The following is a 19536-nucleotide window of genomic DNA, read 5'->3' as shown; positions in this document are numbered from 1 at the left end:
CCTATCACCTCCCTCATGGTTCCGCCTCCTTCTACTACCCAATGTACTTTCCCCTATTCCTTCTTCACCTTTCCTGCCTATCCCCTCCCCCCCCCCCCCGTTGATCTTTCTCCTTACTGGTTTTTCACTTGGAACCTTCCAGACTTCTCCTTCCCACCTTCCCCCCACCTTCTTTATAGGGCCTCTGCCTCCTCCCTCTTCAGCCCTGACGTAGGGTTCCGGCCCGAAACGTTGACTGATCATTTCCACGGATGCTGCCCGACCTGCTGAGTTCCTCCAGCGTGTTGCGAGTGTTGCTCTGCCACCCTTGTGCCTCTCGTTGTCATTCTGGAGATGTGCAGCCCATTCATCCCGTCTCTTCATCTCTTCTGCTGTTTGTTGTTTGCATGCTTCTCCTCCTCTGATTTTTTTTGTCCTGACTCTTTGATTCTGGAGTCGTGCGGCCCTGGCCTCATCCGATTCCTGATCTCTCCCTCTCCTTGCCGTTTCCTGACGACGTTTGGTGTCATCTCTTGGCCATAATGTCCCCCTTCCCTTTCTACGCGGCATAATTAGGCTGACCATTTTTTTTTACCCTAATGCTGGATAGAAGATACGAAGCGCTAACAGCAAAGGATGGTGATTATTCTTGATGATGTGGTTGGCGCTCTCCTAAATGGACGTAATATATTCACCGCTGTCCTTTGACTGCAGCAAAGGGTTTTATGAGTGTCTCGGAGTACGTCATTACAATAAGATTTAATTATTTCTTATTGATGAGTGGCAGTTAGATCTGTCCCAATCCTGCACATGCTGATAGTGATTAGCAGAATGTGACCCCATGAAATAGAGCTGCCCTGCCCTTTTGCTCCAGAAGGTGTCGCTTCTGAGGCTGGCCGCGCGCATGCGTCGGGCTGTCACGTCCCGATTTCCATGATGGCCGATGGGTCTCGGTTCAAGGCAAGCCTGTTGACTTTTGGCGAACGAGCAATTTTATACGAATATATAACCTTGAACTTTGCCTGCATTCTGTAAGTTAGCGCATTTTAATTCGAATTAGCCAAAAAAAGTGCCGCTGTAATGCACCGTTTCCACTAATTGGAGGTGATAAACAGACAGACAGAGCCTGAGAGTTTTAGTAGTATATAGATATGCTACATTGGACAGTACATTGAATAAGTAGTGAGAAAAGCTTGAACCATCATTTTCTAATAACATTAGCAAACAGTGATACATACCTGGCATTGGCTATCCTTGTGATTGCTAAACAGAAATACTATTAGAGATTCCTGTTTGGTTAAAAGAAACTTGAAATCTTAACAGGATATCTAGAAATCTGGTAGAGATTTATTACCTCTCTTAGGATGATAAACTTCATTGCTTGCACCTGATGCTTGCTTTGTTCTAGAAAAGATATTTAGGAAGATTTTTATTTTCCAATTATCTCTGCAGAGACTAAACCTCTGAACTTCACATCTCTACTGTCGATTACACAATGAATATAATTGTTGTAGCACCATAAGATATATGTACTGCTTCCTTCCAAGAGCCTAGATGCTTTATAAATCAAAGAATGCCATCGGTTTTTGTAAATTTCATGAAATATAGACAATGTCCACAAAGCCGGTACCTGTTGCTCACTAACAATTGCCTGGAGAAGGCGATGAGCCTACTTGAACAGCTGCAGTAGCTTTTTTATAAAATTGAGTGGCTTAATAGGAGGATAGAAGTTAAGTGTCAGCCTCATTACTGTGGGTTTGGATACACATCTGAGCCAAAGCAACAAAGATGGTAGATTTCATATCCTAAAGGAAATCAGCCAACTGATTTTTATTAAAAAGACTATCTAGTAGTTTCACAGTCCTATTACTGATACTTGAATCCCATTCAAATTTAATTTACTGACAGTATTGAAACTGTTTGGCTGCTATCCTGGAACTAGAATTGTGCAGAGTATAGGCACAAACAGAATAAAAAATAATAAGGTCACTATAGTTAAAACCCACAGTAAGAGATCATTTGATGAAAATATTCACTGCTTTTGCATGTTTGTCTAAGCATGTATTGAACATTCAAAGTAACTTGTTATCAAAGAACAGATATGTCACCATATACACCCTGAAGTTCAAACCTCCACTACAACCACAGTCCTTTGAACACCCCCTCTTGCATGGCTGCTATTTATTTCTTGCAGATGCATTTCTTACCTCACATCACTTGAATTTTGTGCACTGGAATTAATCTGAAACAAATTTTACATTGTGATTAAACAGCAATGTAACATGGTTCAATTTCATCAATAAACAGTATTTCACATTGAGAGTGGTCACATCAAAAACCTTTTTAAAACTATTTTGCAAAACATAATGCATCATGTAGGCTTCCAGAACTAGCAAACAGATTGGGTGACTGTGCCTTTCCATGGATACACAGTACAAATAATGATTTTTTAAGGAATAACATAAGAAACTGTTATATGCCACAGGGCACTTGAGTGTGCTTTGTCATTTAATTTCATGGCTGATCCCATGCCTTAATCTCTTTCCAGCCTGATCTTCATATGACTGGATTTCCTTTGTAACAGATTTCTACAGATGTGAACCTTGATTGAGCATTCACGGCCCTCTGACAGAGAATTTCAAAGATTTACAGCGGACTGCATTAAAAACTGATATAGCTGACTATTGTACAGTAACATCTATTTTTTTATTGTTCGAGAGGTATACTTGTTCTATTCTACTAAGTACATATTCAACCAAAGTACATAATCTCATATTTTTCAAGATTATACTCTGCCACTTTCCTGCCCATTTATTTCTTTATACAGACATATAAAGAAATACATTCACTTTCCCACATAAAATTAGGAACATTTTATTCTTCTCATCATTCTCACTAATATTAATTGTGAATAGACAAGCCACAGCGTGGTATACCTGTTGGTCCATCAACCAGATAATTACCCATTTATTCCTGCACTGCTTTCATATTAATTTTATGAATTCTTATTTTGTGTGGTATCTGATCAAATAAGATTTGAACAACAAATATACAAACTTAATTAATGAATATTTGAAAAAAAAAAGCTTTATAGTCCCAGATGATTATAGTCCCAGCATTACTGGACTTGCCAAGCACAATTTTCTACCTAATTATATTATTTCTTAAATATTATTTCTCTGTAACCTACATGATTGATGCAAGTCCTTTTGCTATTTTCCCTTCTCTTTTAGTTAAAAAAGTACAAATGTTCTCATAGCTAAATCTAAGGAACTGTTCCAGAAACTAGGTGATTTCTGCAAGATCAAACGAGGTAAAATGTCTCTGCAGCCATCTCTTTTGGATTGCCCAATTTTAGCCTCCTTAATTTCTCCAAGATGATGAACCAACCTATCTTCCCACAGAGTAAAAGAAGAAAAGTCACAATTGTCTATTTTGCATAAATTTAAGAGTCAAAACATGAAAAAAATCATTTCTTGTCGTCAATTACTGTACCAATGGCTACAGTACAAAAGTTAATATACAAACTTGATTAATGAGTATTTTTAAAAAATTGAAAGGAAGGCTTGATATACTTTTTATAAGAAAACTCTTTCATGTTGCAAAATCAAGAATTAAGGAGTTGTTGAGAGCTAGAGATGTTTTAGGAATAAAGTTTAGAACAATGATTTTTCCACATAAAGGGTAATAGAAAAAGGATTCTTATTTGCAAAGTCTGTGGCTGCTGTGGCAGAATTACAAGAATTACACTGATTGACTTTTGATCATCAAGCCTATTTAATATAATCCAAACCTCCTGCAATTAAATTCAAGTATTAGGAGTTTTTAAATTAAAATAATGATCTGATGATGACAAAAACTTAACCTGAATTTTCCAATTCTGACTGAAATAAATGCCCAAATATGCTAACGTCATTAAGTGCAACCTCATTTTAATTAGGTACAAATAGGTAAAGAGGGAAGCTGTTTCACTTCTTCTTGATAAATGAATCAGACCTTTTGTTAATGGTCTTCAGTCAACGCATAATCATGTTCACTTCAGTCAATGGTTGGTTAATATGATCATGTTAAATGACCACATAAAATATATCATGACATATCAGTTAGGTTATCAGGTGAGCCTCAAATAGAGGCAGAGCAGCATAATAGGTTAGGATGGGGGGGTGAGAGCATGTACTTGACAGCTTAAAGCTTAGGCAGCTGAAATCCTGATTTACAATTATTGAGTAATTAAAATAGTTAAAAGCAGGTTAGAAAAGGAGAGATAACTTGATGAAATACAACCTCAGGAAAGATTGGAGTTAATAACAAACTAAACCATTATTCTATAATCGGAGTGGAGTTAATTCTATAAGAAATTACAATCAGTGTGAAGAGCTAGAGGTATAATGTAAGTATATTATGAAACGGGTTAGGGTTAATTCCAAAAAGAACAGAGTATCAGTCTACTGGCAGAGTTATGCCAATGGATTCGAGCTCTGAGTCTGGATGAGCTATAGTTCACACCAAAAGTAGATACCTTCTGTAAAAATTAATTTAAATATGGGAAACATAAGAACAAGTAATAAAACTTCTGGAAATATCTATTTTATTACTAAGGCTAAAATTCCTTCCTTTTATTTATATATAAAGAATCTACAACACAGAAATAAGCCACCCAGATCAACTTTTCTGTGCCTGTGTTAATGATCTACTGATGTTTGCTCACCCTCCAAATAATTAATTTCATCAATCCCCATAATCTTTCTTTCTCAAAGTTGAATCAAACTTTCACTCTATTTCAGTTGCTATGTATCAGACATTAACATTGTCACCTGTGTGTCTAGAAATTATTTCTAGATTTTGAGTTCTGGCTTGGTTCACGGTGAATTTATATTTGTGTTCCTTCATCAATAAAATGATAGCTGAAAGTACTAAATAAGATTATTTCATGATCTTCACATTCATCTATAAGTCTTATGTACCATATACTTAAAAATGTACTTACAGAGGATTTTTCCAACTTTTTCTTTTCATCCATTCTAAGAATGGAGATCCTAAGAAATGTGATTAATTATTAGAAATCAACACAGCAATGATGAAAAACAGCCAATGGTTGAGAAATCAAACTATCACAAATATAAAGGCATTTTATTTCTTTTTAAACACAAGAGATCCAGCACATGCTGTAAATCCAGAACAAAGCACACAAAATACTATCGGAACTCCAGCAGGTCAAGCAGTATTTATGAAAATAAATAAACAGCTGCCATCTTGGCCCAAGACCCTTCATTGGGACTGAAAAAAAAGGGATGACAACAGAATAAAAAGGCGGCTGAGGGGAAAGGGGACAAGCTAGAAGGTGATAGGTGAAGCCAGGTGGGTAGAAAAGGTAAAGCACTGGAGAAGAAAGAACCTGATAGGAGAGGAGAATGGATTATGGGGGAAGGGGAAGAAGGAGGGGCACCAGGACAAAGTGGTAGGCAGGTGAGGAGACGAGGTAAGAGGCCAGAATGGAGATCAGGAGGAGGAAGGGTAAGGGGAAAAGAAGAAAGATACTGGAAGGAGAAATCTATGTTCACGCCTTTGGTTTGGAGGCAATCTAGACAGAATATGAGGTGTTGTTCCTCCACCTTGAGAGTAGCCTCATCATGCCAGAAGAAGGGGTCTTTGGACTGACATGTTGGAATTGGAATGGGGATAGAAATTAAAAATTTGGCAGATGGAATGGAGGTGCTCAACAAAGCGGTCCTCCAATTTATATCGGGTGTCACCAATATAGAGGACACTGTATCAGGAGCAGTGGATACAATAGACAACTCCAACATATTCACTGGTGAAGTGTTGCCTCACCAAAAAGGACAGTTTGAAGGCATGAATGGAGGAGAAGGAGAAAGTGAATAGGAAGGTATAGCATTTCTGTCACCTGCAGGGATATGTGCCGGGGAGAAATTAGTGGGAAGGGACAAATGGACAAAGGGATCATGGAGGAAGGAATCCCTGCGGAAAACAGAGAGTACAGGAAGGGGAGAAGTAAAAATGTGTTTAGTAGTAGGTTCCCATTGAAGAAGTGGAAGTTGCGGAAAATGATGCGTTGGATTTAGAGGCAATTTTAACTAGATAGCTTTTCCTCAGTCCACAGCTAAAGCCAAGAAAATACTTCAGAAGGCGTAAATAATATCAACAGCTAATTTTAGATATATTTAAATTCCACAACATTTCCATTGTTATAAACACTAAATCTGAAGTATGAATTTAAGCTGTTCATGCAAAGACACCAATAAACATACAGTTCCTAGGTCACCGTGGATAGTTGTAGTAAAATGTGATGATTGGACAGAAACAGTCCGAAAGGCAGGCGGCACTTAAGAGAATACAAATACCTTGGGTAAATGAACCTCATCAGATCAAGTAAACGTTGTTTGACAAAAATTTTAGCCTTTTAATTTGTGATTTGAAGCATTATGTAATGGGAAATATTCAGATAAGTCAGGAACTACAAATAAAATAGTCATATAGATTTATCTTTGCCAAAAGCAATTTTGACTTATATCCAGGTGCCATAATCACTAATTAAAATTGAAAAAGTTAATTGCTAAACAAAACCACAGCCAATCAAAAGTTGGTCTTACTATGCAGCGTGTTCTTTCCTTATGCCAATAAGACCCTTTTGGGGAAATGTTCAGGGGAGGGGCACAGAGAGAAGAGTTTATTTATAGTGCCCATTAGTCAAATTGAATAGACAGATCTATTACCAAGGGCCTTGACAAGTAGTTTAAGATTTACAGTTTATTTATATAGACATTTCTACATCTCACTGGGGGTGGGCGGGTGAGGTGGGGTGGGGTGGGGTGGAGGGTGTTACCAGAAAACAGGGCATGTCATGATTTTTTGTAATGCAGATTTGCATCATCTGTACATGCATCAGGAAGTGAGTTGACATTTACTTACTAGTTTTCACATAGGTATGAATTTTGTAGGTGCAACTTTCCACTGACTTGGATGACTGTAATGTGGGGTTCACCTATAAATATAAAAAATGCATATTATATCATAGCAAAACATAACTGACTGAAGACAGCTATAGGTTTAAATGCAGGTAACAATATACACTTTCCATGAACATGATCATGAGAAATCAAATCCCTGAAAAGTAGTTTATATTGTATAAATAATCTACTCACACCTTTTGTGTGTAAAAATGCAACTCATCAAAAATGATTTGCATGACGGTTTCTACTCCAATTAAAAACAAAATGATTAAAATGTGATACCAGCTATATTTATTTTAGATCAGTTAGCCTGTGTTCCATTCTCACTTCCCTCACTCCACCCAGGGTTCCTGTTCCTTCATTCAATTTTTCTATCCTTCCCCTAAGCAGCCTCATCCCATTACCAAGAATTATAACCGCCCCCCCGCCCCCCGCCCCGCCACCAGCTGGCTACATCTATCCATCACTCATATTCCTATCCTGTTCAAAATTCAAAGTAAACTTATTATCAAAGTACATATATGTCACCATATACAGCCCTTAGATTCCTTTTCTTGCAAGCAATCATGATAAATATAAGAAACACGACAGAATGAAAGACCACACCTAACATGGCAGACAACAACCAATGTGGGGAAAAATGTGCAAATACAAAAAGAGAGAGAGAAAAAACAATTATTAATAAATAAGCAATAAATATCGAGAGCATGAGATGAAGAGTCCTTGAAAGTGGGTCTAGTTCAGTGATGGGGCGAGTGAAGTTGAGTGAAGTCATCCCCTCTGGTTCAAGACCTTACGGTTGAGGGGTAATAACTGATCAGAATCGTGGTGGTGCAGATCCTGAGGCTCCTGTACCTACTTCCTGATGGCAGCATTGGGAAAAGAGTATGGCCCGGAGGGTGGGAGTCCTGATGATGGATACTGCTTCTCTGTGATTGCGCTCCGTGTGGATGAGCTCAATGGTGGGGAGGGCTTTACCTGTGACAGACTGAGCCAAATCCAGTACTTTTTACAGACTTTTCACCAAGGGCATTGATATTTCCAAACCAGGTCATGATGCAACCAGTCAATGTACTCTCAACCACGCATCTGTAGAGGTTCATCTAAGTTTGAGATGATATGCCAAATCTTTGCAAACTTCTAAGAAAATAGAGGCGCTGCTGTGCTTTCTTCATAATGGCACTTACGGACTAGACCCACGACAGATCCCCTGAAATGAAAACACTGACGAATTTAAAGTTGCTGACCCTCTTCACCTCTGATCCCCCGATGAAGACTGGCACATAGACCTCCGGTTTTCTTCTCCTGAAGTAAAAATCATCCCCTTGGTCTTGTTGACATTGAATGAGAGGTTGTTGTTGTGGCACCACTCAGCCAGATTTTCAGCCTCCTTCTTATAAGTTGATTTATCACCACCTTTGATTCAGCCAACATCAGTGGTGTCATTCAGAAAACTTAAATATGGCATTGGAGCTGTGCTTAGCCTCACAGTCATAAGTATAAAGCCAGTAGAGCAGGGGGGCAAAGCACACAGCCTTGTGGTGTACCTGTGCTGATGGTGAATGTGGAGGAGATGTTTCCAATCTGAACTGACTGGAGTCTGCAAGTGAGGAAATCGAGGATTCAGTTGCACAAGAAGGTATTGAGGCCTAAGACTTGATCCTTATTGATTAGTTTTGAAGCGATGATAGTATTGAATGCCTAGCTGTAGTCAATGAAGAGCATCTTCACTGTCCAGATGTTCCAGGATTAAGTGAAGAACCAATGAAATAGCATCCACTGTCAACCTGTTGTGACGGTAGGAAAATCAGAGTGGATCCACCTCACTTCTCAGGCAGGAGTTGATATGTTTCATGGCCAAACTTTCGAAGCATTTCATTATAGTGGATGTAAGTGCCTCTGGAAGATAGCCATTGAGGCAATTTACCACGTTCTTCTCAGACACTAGTTTGAAGCCTGCTTGAAGCAGAGGGGCACCTTTGACTGCCAAAGCGAGAGGTTAAAGATATTGGTCAACACTATTGCCTTTAGATTCACACAGGTCTTTAAACATAGAAACATAGAAACATAGAAAATAGGTGCAGGAGTAGGCCATTCGGCCCTTCGAGCCTGCACCGCCATTTATTATGATCATGGCTGATCATCCAACTCAGAACCCCGCCCCAGCCTTCCCTCCATACCCCCTGATCCCCGTAGCCACAAGGGCCATATCTAACTCCCTCTTAAATATAGCCAATGAACTGGCCTCAACTGCTTCCTGTGGCAGAGAATTCCACAGATTCACCACTCTCTGAGTGAAGAAGTTTTTCCTAATCTCGGTCCTAAAAGGCTTCCCCTTTATCCTCAAACTGTGACCCCTTGTTCTGGACTTCCCCAACATCGGGAACAATCTTCCTGCATCTAGCCTGTCCAATCCCTTTAGGATTTTATACGTTTCAATCAGATCCCCCCTCAATCTTCTAAATTCCAACGAGTACAAGCCCAGTTCATCCAGTCTTTCTTCATATGAAAGTCCTGCCATCCCAGGAATCAATCTGGTGAACCTTCTTTGTACTCCCTCTATGGCAAGGATGTCTTCCCTCAGATTAGGGGACCAAAACTGCACACAATACTCCAGGTGTGGTCTCACCAAGGCCATGTACAACTGCAGTAGTACCTCCCTGCTCCTGTACTCGAATCCTCTCGCTATAAATGCCAGCATACCATTCGCCTTTTTCGCCGCCTGCTGTACCTGCATGCCCACTTTCAATGACTGGTGTATAATGACACCCAGGTCTCGTTGCACCTTCCCTTTTCCTAATCGGCCACCATTCAGATAATAATCTGTTTTCCTATTTTTGCCACTAAAGTGGATAACTTCACATTTATCCACATTAAATTGCATCTGCCATGAATTTGCCCACTCACCCAACATATCCAAGTCACTCTGCATCCTCTTAGCATCCTCCTCACAGCTGAACACTGCCACCCAGCTTCGTGTCATCCGCAAACTTGGAGATGCTGCATTTAATTCCCTCATCCAAGTCATTTATATTGTAAACAACTGGGGTCCCAGCACTGAGCCTTGCGGTACCCCACTAGTCACCGCCCGCCATTCTGATAAGGTCCCGTTTATTCCCACTCTTTGCTTCCTGTCTGCTAACCAATTCTCCATCCACATCAATACCTTACCCCCAATACCATGTGCTTTAAGTTTGCACACTAATCTCCTGTGTGGGACCTTGTCAAAAGCCTTTTGAAAATCCAAATATACCACATCCACTGGTTCTCCCCTATCCATTCTACTAGTTACATCCTCAAAAAATTCAATGAGATTCGTCAGACATGATTTTCCTTTCACAAATCCATGTTGACTTTGTCCGATAATTTCACCGCTTTCCAAATGTGCTGTTATCACATCTTTGATAACTGACTCCAGCAGTTTCCCCACCACCGACGTTAGGCTAACCGGTCTATAATTCCTCGGTTTCTCTCTTCCTCCTTTTTTAAAAAGTGGGGTTACATTAGCCACCCTCCAATCCTCAGGAACTAGTCCAGAATCTAACGAGTTTTGAAAAATTATCACTAATGCATCCACTATTTCTTGGGCTACTTCCTTAAGCACTCTAGGATGCAGACCACCTGGCCTTGGGGATTTATCTGTCTTCAATCCCTTCAATTTACCTAACACCACTTCCCTACTAAACAAGTATTTCGCTCAGTTCCTCCATCTCACTGGACCCTCTGTCCACTACTATTTCTGGAAGATTATTTATGTCCTCCTTAGTGAAGACAGAACCAAAGTAATTATTCAATTGGTCTGCCATGTCCTTGCTCCCCATAATCAATTCACCCGTTTCTGTCTGCAGGGGACCTACATTTGTCTTTACCAGTCTTTTCCTTTTTACATACCTATAAAAAGCTTTTACAGTCAGTTTTTATGTTCCCTGCCAGTTTTCTCTCATAATCTTTTTTCCCCTTCCTAATTAAGCCCTTTGTCCTCCTCTGCTGAACTCTGAATTTCTCCCAGTCCTCAGGTGAGCCACTTTCTCTGGCTAATTGGTATGTTTCTTCTTTGGAATTGATACTATCCCTAATTTCTCTTGTCAGCCACGGGTGCACTATCTTCCTTGATTTATTCTTTTGCCAAACTGGGATGAACAATTGTTGTAGTTCATCCATGCAACCTTTAAATGCTTGCCATTGCATATCCACCATCAATCCTTTAAGTGTCATTTGCCAGTCTATCTTAGCTAATTCACGTCTCATACCTTCAAAGTTACCCCTCTTTAAGTTCAGAACCTTTGTTTCTGAATTAACTATGTCACTCTCCATCTTAATGAAGAATTCCACCATATTATGGTCACTCTTACCCAAGGGGCCTCTCACGACAAGATTGCTAATTAACCCTTCCTCATTGCTCAAAACCCAGTCCAGAATAGCCTGCTCTCTAGTTGGTTCCTTGACATGTTGGTTCAAAAAACCATCCCGCATACATTCCAAGAAATCCTCTTCCTCAGCACCTTTACCAATTTGGTTCACCCAATCTACATGTATATTGAAGTCACCCATTATAACTGCCATTCCTTTATGGCACACATTTCTAATTTCCTGTTTAGTACCATCTCCGACCTCACTACTACTGTTAGGTGGCCTGTACACAACTCCCACCAGCGTCTTCTGCCCCTTAGTGTTACGCAGCTCTACCCATATCGATTCCACATCTTCCCGGCTTATGTCCTTCCTTTCTATTGCGTTAATCTCTTCTTTAACCAGCAACGCCACCCCACCTCCCCTTCCTTCATGTCTATCCCTCCTGAATATTGAATATCCCTGAACGTTGAGCTCCCATCCCTGGTCACCCTGGAGCCATGTCTCTGTGATCCCAACTATATCATAATCATTAATAACAATCTGCACTTTCAATTCATCCACCTTATTACGAATGCTCTTTGCATTGACACACAAAGCCTTCAGGCGCTCTTTTACAACTCTCTTAGCCCTTATACAATTATGTTGAAAAGTGGCCCTTTTTAATGCTTGCCCTGGATTTGTTGGCCTGCCACTTTTACTCTTCTCCTTAGTACTTTTTGCTTCTACCCTCACTTTACACCCCCCTGTCTCTCTGCACTGGTTCCCATCCCCCTGTTGTGAACTAACCTCCTCACGGCTAGCCTCTTTAATTTGATTCCCACCCCCCAACCATTCTAGTTTAAAGTCACCTCAGTAGCCCTCGCTAATCTCCCTGCCAGGATATTGGTCCCCCTAGGATTCAAGTGTAACCCGTCCTTTTTGTACAGGTCACGCCTGCGCCAAAAGAGGTCCCAATGATCCAAAAACTTGAATCCCTGCCCCCTGCTCCAATCCCTCAGCTACGCATTTATCCTCCACTTCATCGCATTCCTACTCTCACTGTCGCGTGGCACAGGCAGTAATCCCGAGATTACTACCTTTGCGGTCCTTTTTCTCAACTCCCTTCCTAGCTCCCTATATTCTCCTTTCAGGACCTCATCCCTTTTCCTACCTATGTCATTGGTACCTATATATACCACGACCTCTGGCTCCTCACCCTCCCACTTCAGGATATCTTGGACACGATCAGAAATATCCCAGACCCTGGCACCAGGGAGGCAGACTACCATCCGGGTCTCTGGACTGCGTCCACAGAATCGCCTATCTGACCCCCTTACTATCGAGTCCCCTATCACAACTGCCCTCCTCTTCCTTGCCCTACCCTTCTGAGCTACAGGGCCAGACTCTGTGCCGGAGACATGGCCACTGTCGCTTCCCCCGGGTAAGCTGTCCCCCCCAACAGTACTCAAACAGGAGTACCTATTGTTAAGGGGTACAGCCACCGGGGTACTCCCTATTACCTGACTCTTCCCCTTCCCCCTCCTAACCGTGACCCACTTGTCTGCCTCCCGTGGCCCCAGCGTGACCACCTGCCTGCAACTCCTCTCTATCAACTCCTCACTCTCCCTGACCAGACGAAGGTCATCGAGCTGCAGCTCCAGTTCCGTAACACCGTCCCTTAGGAGCTGCATCTCGATGCGCTTGGCACAGATGTAGACGTCCGGGAGACTTGGAGACTCCAGGGCCTCCCACATCCGACACCGAGAACAGCAAACTGCCCTCACACTCATACTGCCCCTCTCCTCAAATAAAAACAGAAAATGAATGCCAAACCTCCCTCGCCTCGCCCGTTTCCGCCTGAGCCCTTAGTACTTGGTCAGGTTTTTCCAATGGGCCAGATGCTTTCTGTGAATTCACCCTCCATTAGGATGCTTTCTGTTGGTTCACCCTCCATTAGGATGCTTTCATATTATTAGTTCTTCGTATATAAATGATTGGAAGTGACGCAAGAAGAAGAGAGAATTCTAGGAAGAAGGAGAAAGCAATCCACCATCTTAAAATATAATACTTCTCCAGTAACATTTTGAGAAAAAGGAAAACAAACACTAAAACTGTAACTAAATAGCTCTCGAGGAAAAAAATATTAAAAGTGAGATATACAAAATCACTAACAAAAAAGCGTACTATCATTTAAGAATGTAAAACGTATCTACACTACGAGATCAAGGCAAAAACCCTCAGAATATAAAATTCTAATTCTATAAACTAAATATTAACTTTTTTTAAAAAAAGGAAATGAAAAACAGATCAAAGAAAAGAAAAAACAGTGCATTAATTAGTCTTCAGCAGAGGAAGACAAATTGTCGAGAAAACTTTGAGCTTCAGTCGGAGTTTTAAACAAACGACGAGAGTTGTCAGTAACGCTATTTTATAACCCTGACGATAAAATTCTGACATCTGTGGTTTAAAAGCCATCCGTTCTTTCAATACTTCTTGGCTGAAATCCTCAACAAGGTGTATATATTTCAATACTAGGAGTATTGCGGGGAAGGCGGATGAGTTGAGGGCGTGGATTGACACGTGGAATTATGATGTTGTAGCAATTAGTGAAACTTGGCTACAGGAGGGGCAGGACTGGCAGCTTAATATTCCAGGGTTCCGATGTTTCAGATGTGATCGAGGCAGAGGAATGAAAGGTGGGGGAGTAGCCTTGCTTGTTAGGGAAAATATTACAGCAGTGTTCAGGCAGGACAGATTAGAGGGCTTGTCTACTGAGTCCTTATGGGTGGAGCTGAGAAACAGGAAAGGTATGGCCACATTAGTGGGATTGTATTACAGACCAGCCAATAGTCAACGAGACTTGGAAGAGCAAATCTGCAGAGAGATAGCAGGCAACTGCAGGAAACATAAAGTTGTGGTGGTAGGGGATTTTAATTTTCCATACATTGATTGGGACTCCCATACTGTTAGGGGTCTAGATGGTTTAGAGTTTGTAAAATGTGTTCAGGAAAGTTTTCTAAATCAATATATAGAGGGACCAACTAGACGGGATGCAATATTGGATCTCCTGTTAGGTAATGAATTAGGGCAAGTGACAGAAGTCTGTGTAGGGGAGCACTTTGGTTCCAGTGATCATAACACCATTAGTTTCAATTTGATCATGGACAAGGATAGATCTGGTCCTAGGGTTGAGGTTCTGAACTGGAAGAAGGCCAAATTTGAAGAAATGAGAAAGGATCTAAAAAGCGTGGATTGGGACAGGCTGTTCTCTGGCAAAGATGTGATTGGTAGGTGGGAAGCCTTCAAAGGGGAAATTTTGAGAGTGCAGAGTTTGTATGTTCCTGTCAGGATTAAAGGCAAATTGAATAGGAATAAGGAACCTTGGTTCTCAAGGGATATTGCAACTCTGATAAAGAAGAAGAGGGAGTTGTATGAAATGTATAGGAAACAGGGGATAAATCAGGTGCTTGAGGAGTATAAGAAGTGCAAGAAAATACTTAAGAAAGAAATCAGGAGGGCTAAAAGAAGACATGAGGTTGCCTTGGCAGTCAAAGTGAAGGATAATCCAAAGAGCTTTTACAAGTATATTAAGAGCAAAAGGATTGTAAGGGATAAAATTGGTCCTCTTGAAGATCAGAGTGGTCGGCTTTGTGCGGAACCAAAGCAAATGGGGGAGATCTTAAATAGGCTTTTTGCATCTGTATTTACTAAGGAAGCTGGCATGAAATCTATGGAATTGAGGGAATCAAGTAGTGAGACCATGGAAACTGTACAGATTGAAAAGGAGGAGGTGCTTGCTGTCTTGAGGAAAATTAAAGTGGATAAATCCCCGGGACCTGACAGTTCCCTCGGACCTTGAAGGAGACTAGTGTTGAAATTGCGGGGGCCCTGGCAGAAATATTTAAAATGTCGCTGTCTACGGGTGAAGTGCCAGAGGATTGGAGAATGGCTCATGTTGTTCCGTTGTTTAAAAAAGGATCGAAAAGTAATCCGGGAAATTATAGGCCGGTGAGTTTAACATCAGTAGTAGGTAAATTATTGGAGGGAGTACTAAGAGACAGAATCTACAAGCATTTGGATAGACAGGGGCTTATTAGGGAGAGTCAACATGGCTTTGTGCGTGGTAGGTCATGTTTGACCAATCTGTTGGAGTTTTTCGAGGAGGTTACCAGGAAAGTGGATGAAGGGTGAGGCAGTGGATATTGTCTACATGGACTTCAGTTAGGCCTTTGACAAGGTCCCGCATGGGAGGTTAGTTAGGAAAATTCAGTCGCTAGGTATACATGGAGAGGTGGTAAATTGGATTAGACATTGGCTCGATGGAAGAAGCCAGAGAGTGGTGGTAGAGAATTGCTTCTCTGAGTGGAGGCCTGTGACTAGTGGTGTGCCACAGGGATCAGTGCTGGGTCCATTGTTATTTGTCATATATATCAATGATCTGGATGATAATGTGGTAAATTGGATCAGCAAGTTTGCTGATGATACAAAGATTGGAGGTGTAGTAGACAGTGAGGAAGGTTTTCAGAGCCTGCAGAGGGACTTGGACCAGCTGGAAAAATGGGCTGAAAAATGGCAGATGGAGTTTAATACTGACAAGTGTGAGGTATTGCATGTTGGAAGGACAAACCAACGTAGAACATACAGGGTTAATGGTAAGGCACTGAGGAGTGCAGTGGAACAGAGGGATCTGGGAATACAGATACAAAGCTCCCTAAAAGTGTCGTCAGGTAGATAGGGTCATAAAGAGAGCTTTTGGTACGTTGGCCTTTATTAATTGAAGTATTGAGTATAAGAGCTGGAATGTTATGATGAGGTTGTATAAGGCATTGGTGAGGCCGAATCTGGAGTATTGTGTTCAGTTTTGGTCACCAAATTACAGGAAGGATATAAATAAGGTTGAAAGAGTGCAGAGAAGGTTTACAAGGATGTTGCCAGGACTTGAGAAACTCAGATACAGAGAAAGGTTGAATAGGTTAGGACTTTATTCCCCTGGAGCGTAGAAGAATGAGGGGAGATTTGATAGAGGTATATAAAATTATGATGGGTATAGATAGAGTGAATGCAAGCAGGCTTTTTCCACTGAGGCAAGGGGAGAAAAAAACCAGAGGACATGGGTTAAGGGTGAGGGGGGAAAAGTTTAAAGGGAACATTGGGGGGGCTTCTTCACACAGAGAGTGGTAGGAGTATGGAATGAGCTGCCAGACGAGGTGGTAAATGCGGGTTCTTTTTTAACATTTAAGAATAAATTGGACAGATACATGGATGGGAGGTGTATGGAGGGATATGGTCCGTGTGCAGGTCAGTGGGACTAGGCAGAAAATGGTTCGGCACAGCCAAGAAGGGCCAAAAGGCCTGTTTCTGTGCTGTAGTTTCTATGGTTCTATGGTTCTAAGGTTCTAATTTGAAATTTAAAACTTTGAAACTCAAACATGCCTTTCTGCCGAGCAGCTCGAATCACTTGTTCCTTAACATGAACATACTGAAACCGAATGATGACTGGCCTCGGTCTGGCTTGTTTCGCCAGTTTAAAACGTAAAGAATGGTGTGCACGGTCTAACAGTGGGGGTTCCTCCAATATATCTGAACCAAAAACATCCACTAACAATTTAGAAAAGTATTCAGTAGGATCTCCTCTCTCAACATCTTCAGGAAAACCAATTATTCGCAGATTCTGTCGTCGAGAGCAATTTTCAAGGTCAATAGTCTTGACTTTATAACGCTCCAACTGCTGAGTTACCGAAGTTAAACTTTTTTCAAGAGCTTCAATTTTTCAATCCCTTTTGCGGCCATCTTCGTCTAGTTCTGGGATTCTAATTTGTTGTTGATCGATTTCACGTTTGAACGATTTAGTACCATCTTGAGTTACCTTCACCACTCCTTCAATTATGGTGAGTCTTTGATTAATTGTATCCTCTAGAAGTTTCTTCATTGCTTCAACGGTTAGTGGAGCCTTCTTCGATGCTTCAGGATCACCATCTTTTTTTCCATTCCTGCCGGAGCCCTTTCCGTTTTTAACTTCTCATCCTCTGGTATGCATTTTCAGTAAGTAAAAGTCGAAGTTCAAAGATGTATTTGTAGTATAAATCGTTTAGTGTAGGTATAAGTAGAAAAGATAAAGGGAATGGAGCAATGCCAAAGTACAGCTCACTCCATGAGCACCCCCCGGAAGACAAACATCACAGTGATTTTGTCAAGATGCCTCCATGTTTTGATTATCAAAGCAAGCATAAAAGGTACTGAGCCAATCTGGGAGTGAAGCCTTGTTGTTACCTATGTCACCTGTTTTCGTTCTATAGTAGGTGATAGAATACAACCCCTGCCACAGGTCAAAATCAGAATCAAATCAAGTTTAATTATCATTCAAACCATACACAGATACAGCTGAATGAAAGTGTTCCTCTGTGGCCAAGGTGCAAAACATACAAAATAGGAAGCAAATTTCAAAATAATGAATAACATTCAAAAACAGTGAGTAACATAATTCAAAATAATGAGCAAAGAAACATATTCACTCGAAAACAAACATATATATATCTAAGAACCTGAGCAACAATGTTCGACAATCGATGGTACAATCCCCTGGCAGTGTACAGACGCACTCAATCCAGTCTATCATTGCACTGCTTGAACACAGAAGGGCAGCAGCAACAAGAGAGGCCAGGCTCCAGCCCAGCGTGGACAGTACACTTCCACGTCCTCACCTGGTCTGCAACAGGTATTAAGCCCAAGACTTGAGGCCTAGTTCATGCTACAACTGAAGCTACACAGCTCTCATGACAACTGTCTCAACACCAGATAAGGGTAAAGGACTGCGGCAACTTACATTATCACCGTCTAACAGAGCCTTGTAATTGTAATTGAAATGCCCAAGACAATCTCCCACAGTTATACTGCACCAACTCCGATGCTTCCAAGTAGCAGGCCCCAACACGATCTGCAGCCAGGTCAGCTCCTCCGACATCCCGACTGTCTTCTTTCCTGATATCCCAACTGTATCCTTCTTCAACATCACAGCCGGCCCTTTCTGACACCCTGGCTAGCTCCTTCACCAACATCTCAGCCAGCTATGCCCCCAACACCAGTCCAGCTTTTCTGATCCACGAACAGCTCACTAATGGAGTAGCCCTGCAGTACCTTATGTTCTTGGAGTAGAATTGTCTTCGGATTGTAAAAAAACAAATTTTACAAAGAGAAAAGCACTCTTGGTTGGCCCCTGTGAGGCTGCTGCATTCACATGCGCCGCCATCTTACCAGAAGCGTTGTATTGAGCATTCCTTCAGTGATTCAAGTTTGGTCCAGAACTGCCACCTCACATGTGAGATGGCTTTCAGGAGATCGTACCTGTATCTCTTGTATTTAACTTGGTCACCAGACCTGAATGCTTCCTATTTCAGCCTCCAGCAGATTGCCAATCACATGGTTCATCCAGGGCTTCTGGTTAAGGAAGACTCTGAATGATTTCGTGGGGCACATTTATGTTTACATCTGATTTTATCAAGTCCTTCTACTGGGTTTCTTCTCCCCTGGTTCACCATTCCCATCTAGCCCCAACCTGATTACAGCTACCTAATTTTTTTTTTGATCTGTTTACACCTGTTACTTTCCATCCTCCTTCTCAACACTCTCTCCTCTCCTACATGGCTCTGTCTGCCACCATCAACCATCTCCTCACCTAGTTCCACATACCACCTGTTAGCCTCCACTCCATTCTTTATACTGTCTTCCCTCTACACTCTTGATCTGAATGCAAGGTTTCTACCTGAAATGCTGACTACCTCTTTGCCTCCACAGATGCTGCTGAACCCAATTAGTCCCTCCAGCATTTAGTTTTTGTTTGCTAACAAAGGGGAGGCATCATAACATAACAATTAGCATAATGCTTTACAACACCAGCGACCTGAGTTCAATTCACGCCACTGTAAGGAGTTTGCATGTTCTTCTCGTGACTGCCTGGGTTTTCTTCCACATTCCTATGATGGGTTAGTAAGAAGTGGCCATGCTAGGTTGATGCCGGAAGCATACCCTAGATTGAATCCTGATCTGCAGTCTGTATGCATCTTCGCATTGTGACTGCACAGATTTCCTCCCATGTCCCAAAGATCTGCAAGTTGAGATGTTAATTACACATTGTAGATTGCACTAGATCAAGATTCAAGATTGCTTAATGTCATTTCCATTACAAAAGTGTAAAGGAGACAATGCAGCATAAAAAATAACCATAAGATAAAGAAACACAATAAATATAAATTCATAG

The 19536-nt window shown here is 41.4% G+C and overlaps 1 protein-coding gene across 4 annotated transcripts in view; it reads right to left on the bottom strand.

Moving 5' to 3' along the window:
• The window catches only part of LOC140198938 (uncharacterized), a 126611-nt gene that overhangs the window by 83875 nt on the left and 23200 nt on the right, over window positions 1-19536 (bottom strand). For 3 of the 4 annotated variants that reach the window (XM_072260222.1, XM_072260221.1, XM_072260224.1), the window contains exons 2-5: window positions 6910-6982; window positions 4967-5015; window positions 2187-2221; window positions 1334-1383 (exon numbers count right to left, since the gene is read on the bottom strand). In XM_072260222.1, coding sequence (XP_072116323.1) covers window positions 1334-1383; window positions 2187-2221; window positions 4967-4999 — 118 coding nt within the window. In that variant the 5' untranslated portion in view covers window positions 5000-5015; window positions 6910-6982. Of the gene's footprint in view, window positions 1-1333; window positions 1384-2186; window positions 2222-4966; window positions 5016-6909; window positions 6983-19536 lie in introns of those variants that run through there. The other variant, XM_072260223.1, reaches the window with a different exon arrangement.

The sequence above is a fragment of the Mobula birostris genome, chromosome 6, assembly GCF_030028105.1.
Source record: "Mobula birostris isolate sMobBir1 chromosome 6, sMobBir1.hap1, whole genome shotgun sequence".
Lineage (NCBI taxonomy): Eukaryota > Metazoa > Chordata > Chondrichthyes > Myliobatiformes > Myliobatidae > Mobula > Mobula birostris.
The sequence above is the reverse complement of the archived record's forward strand: the minus strand, read 5'-3'. Positions and strand labels throughout refer to the sequence as shown.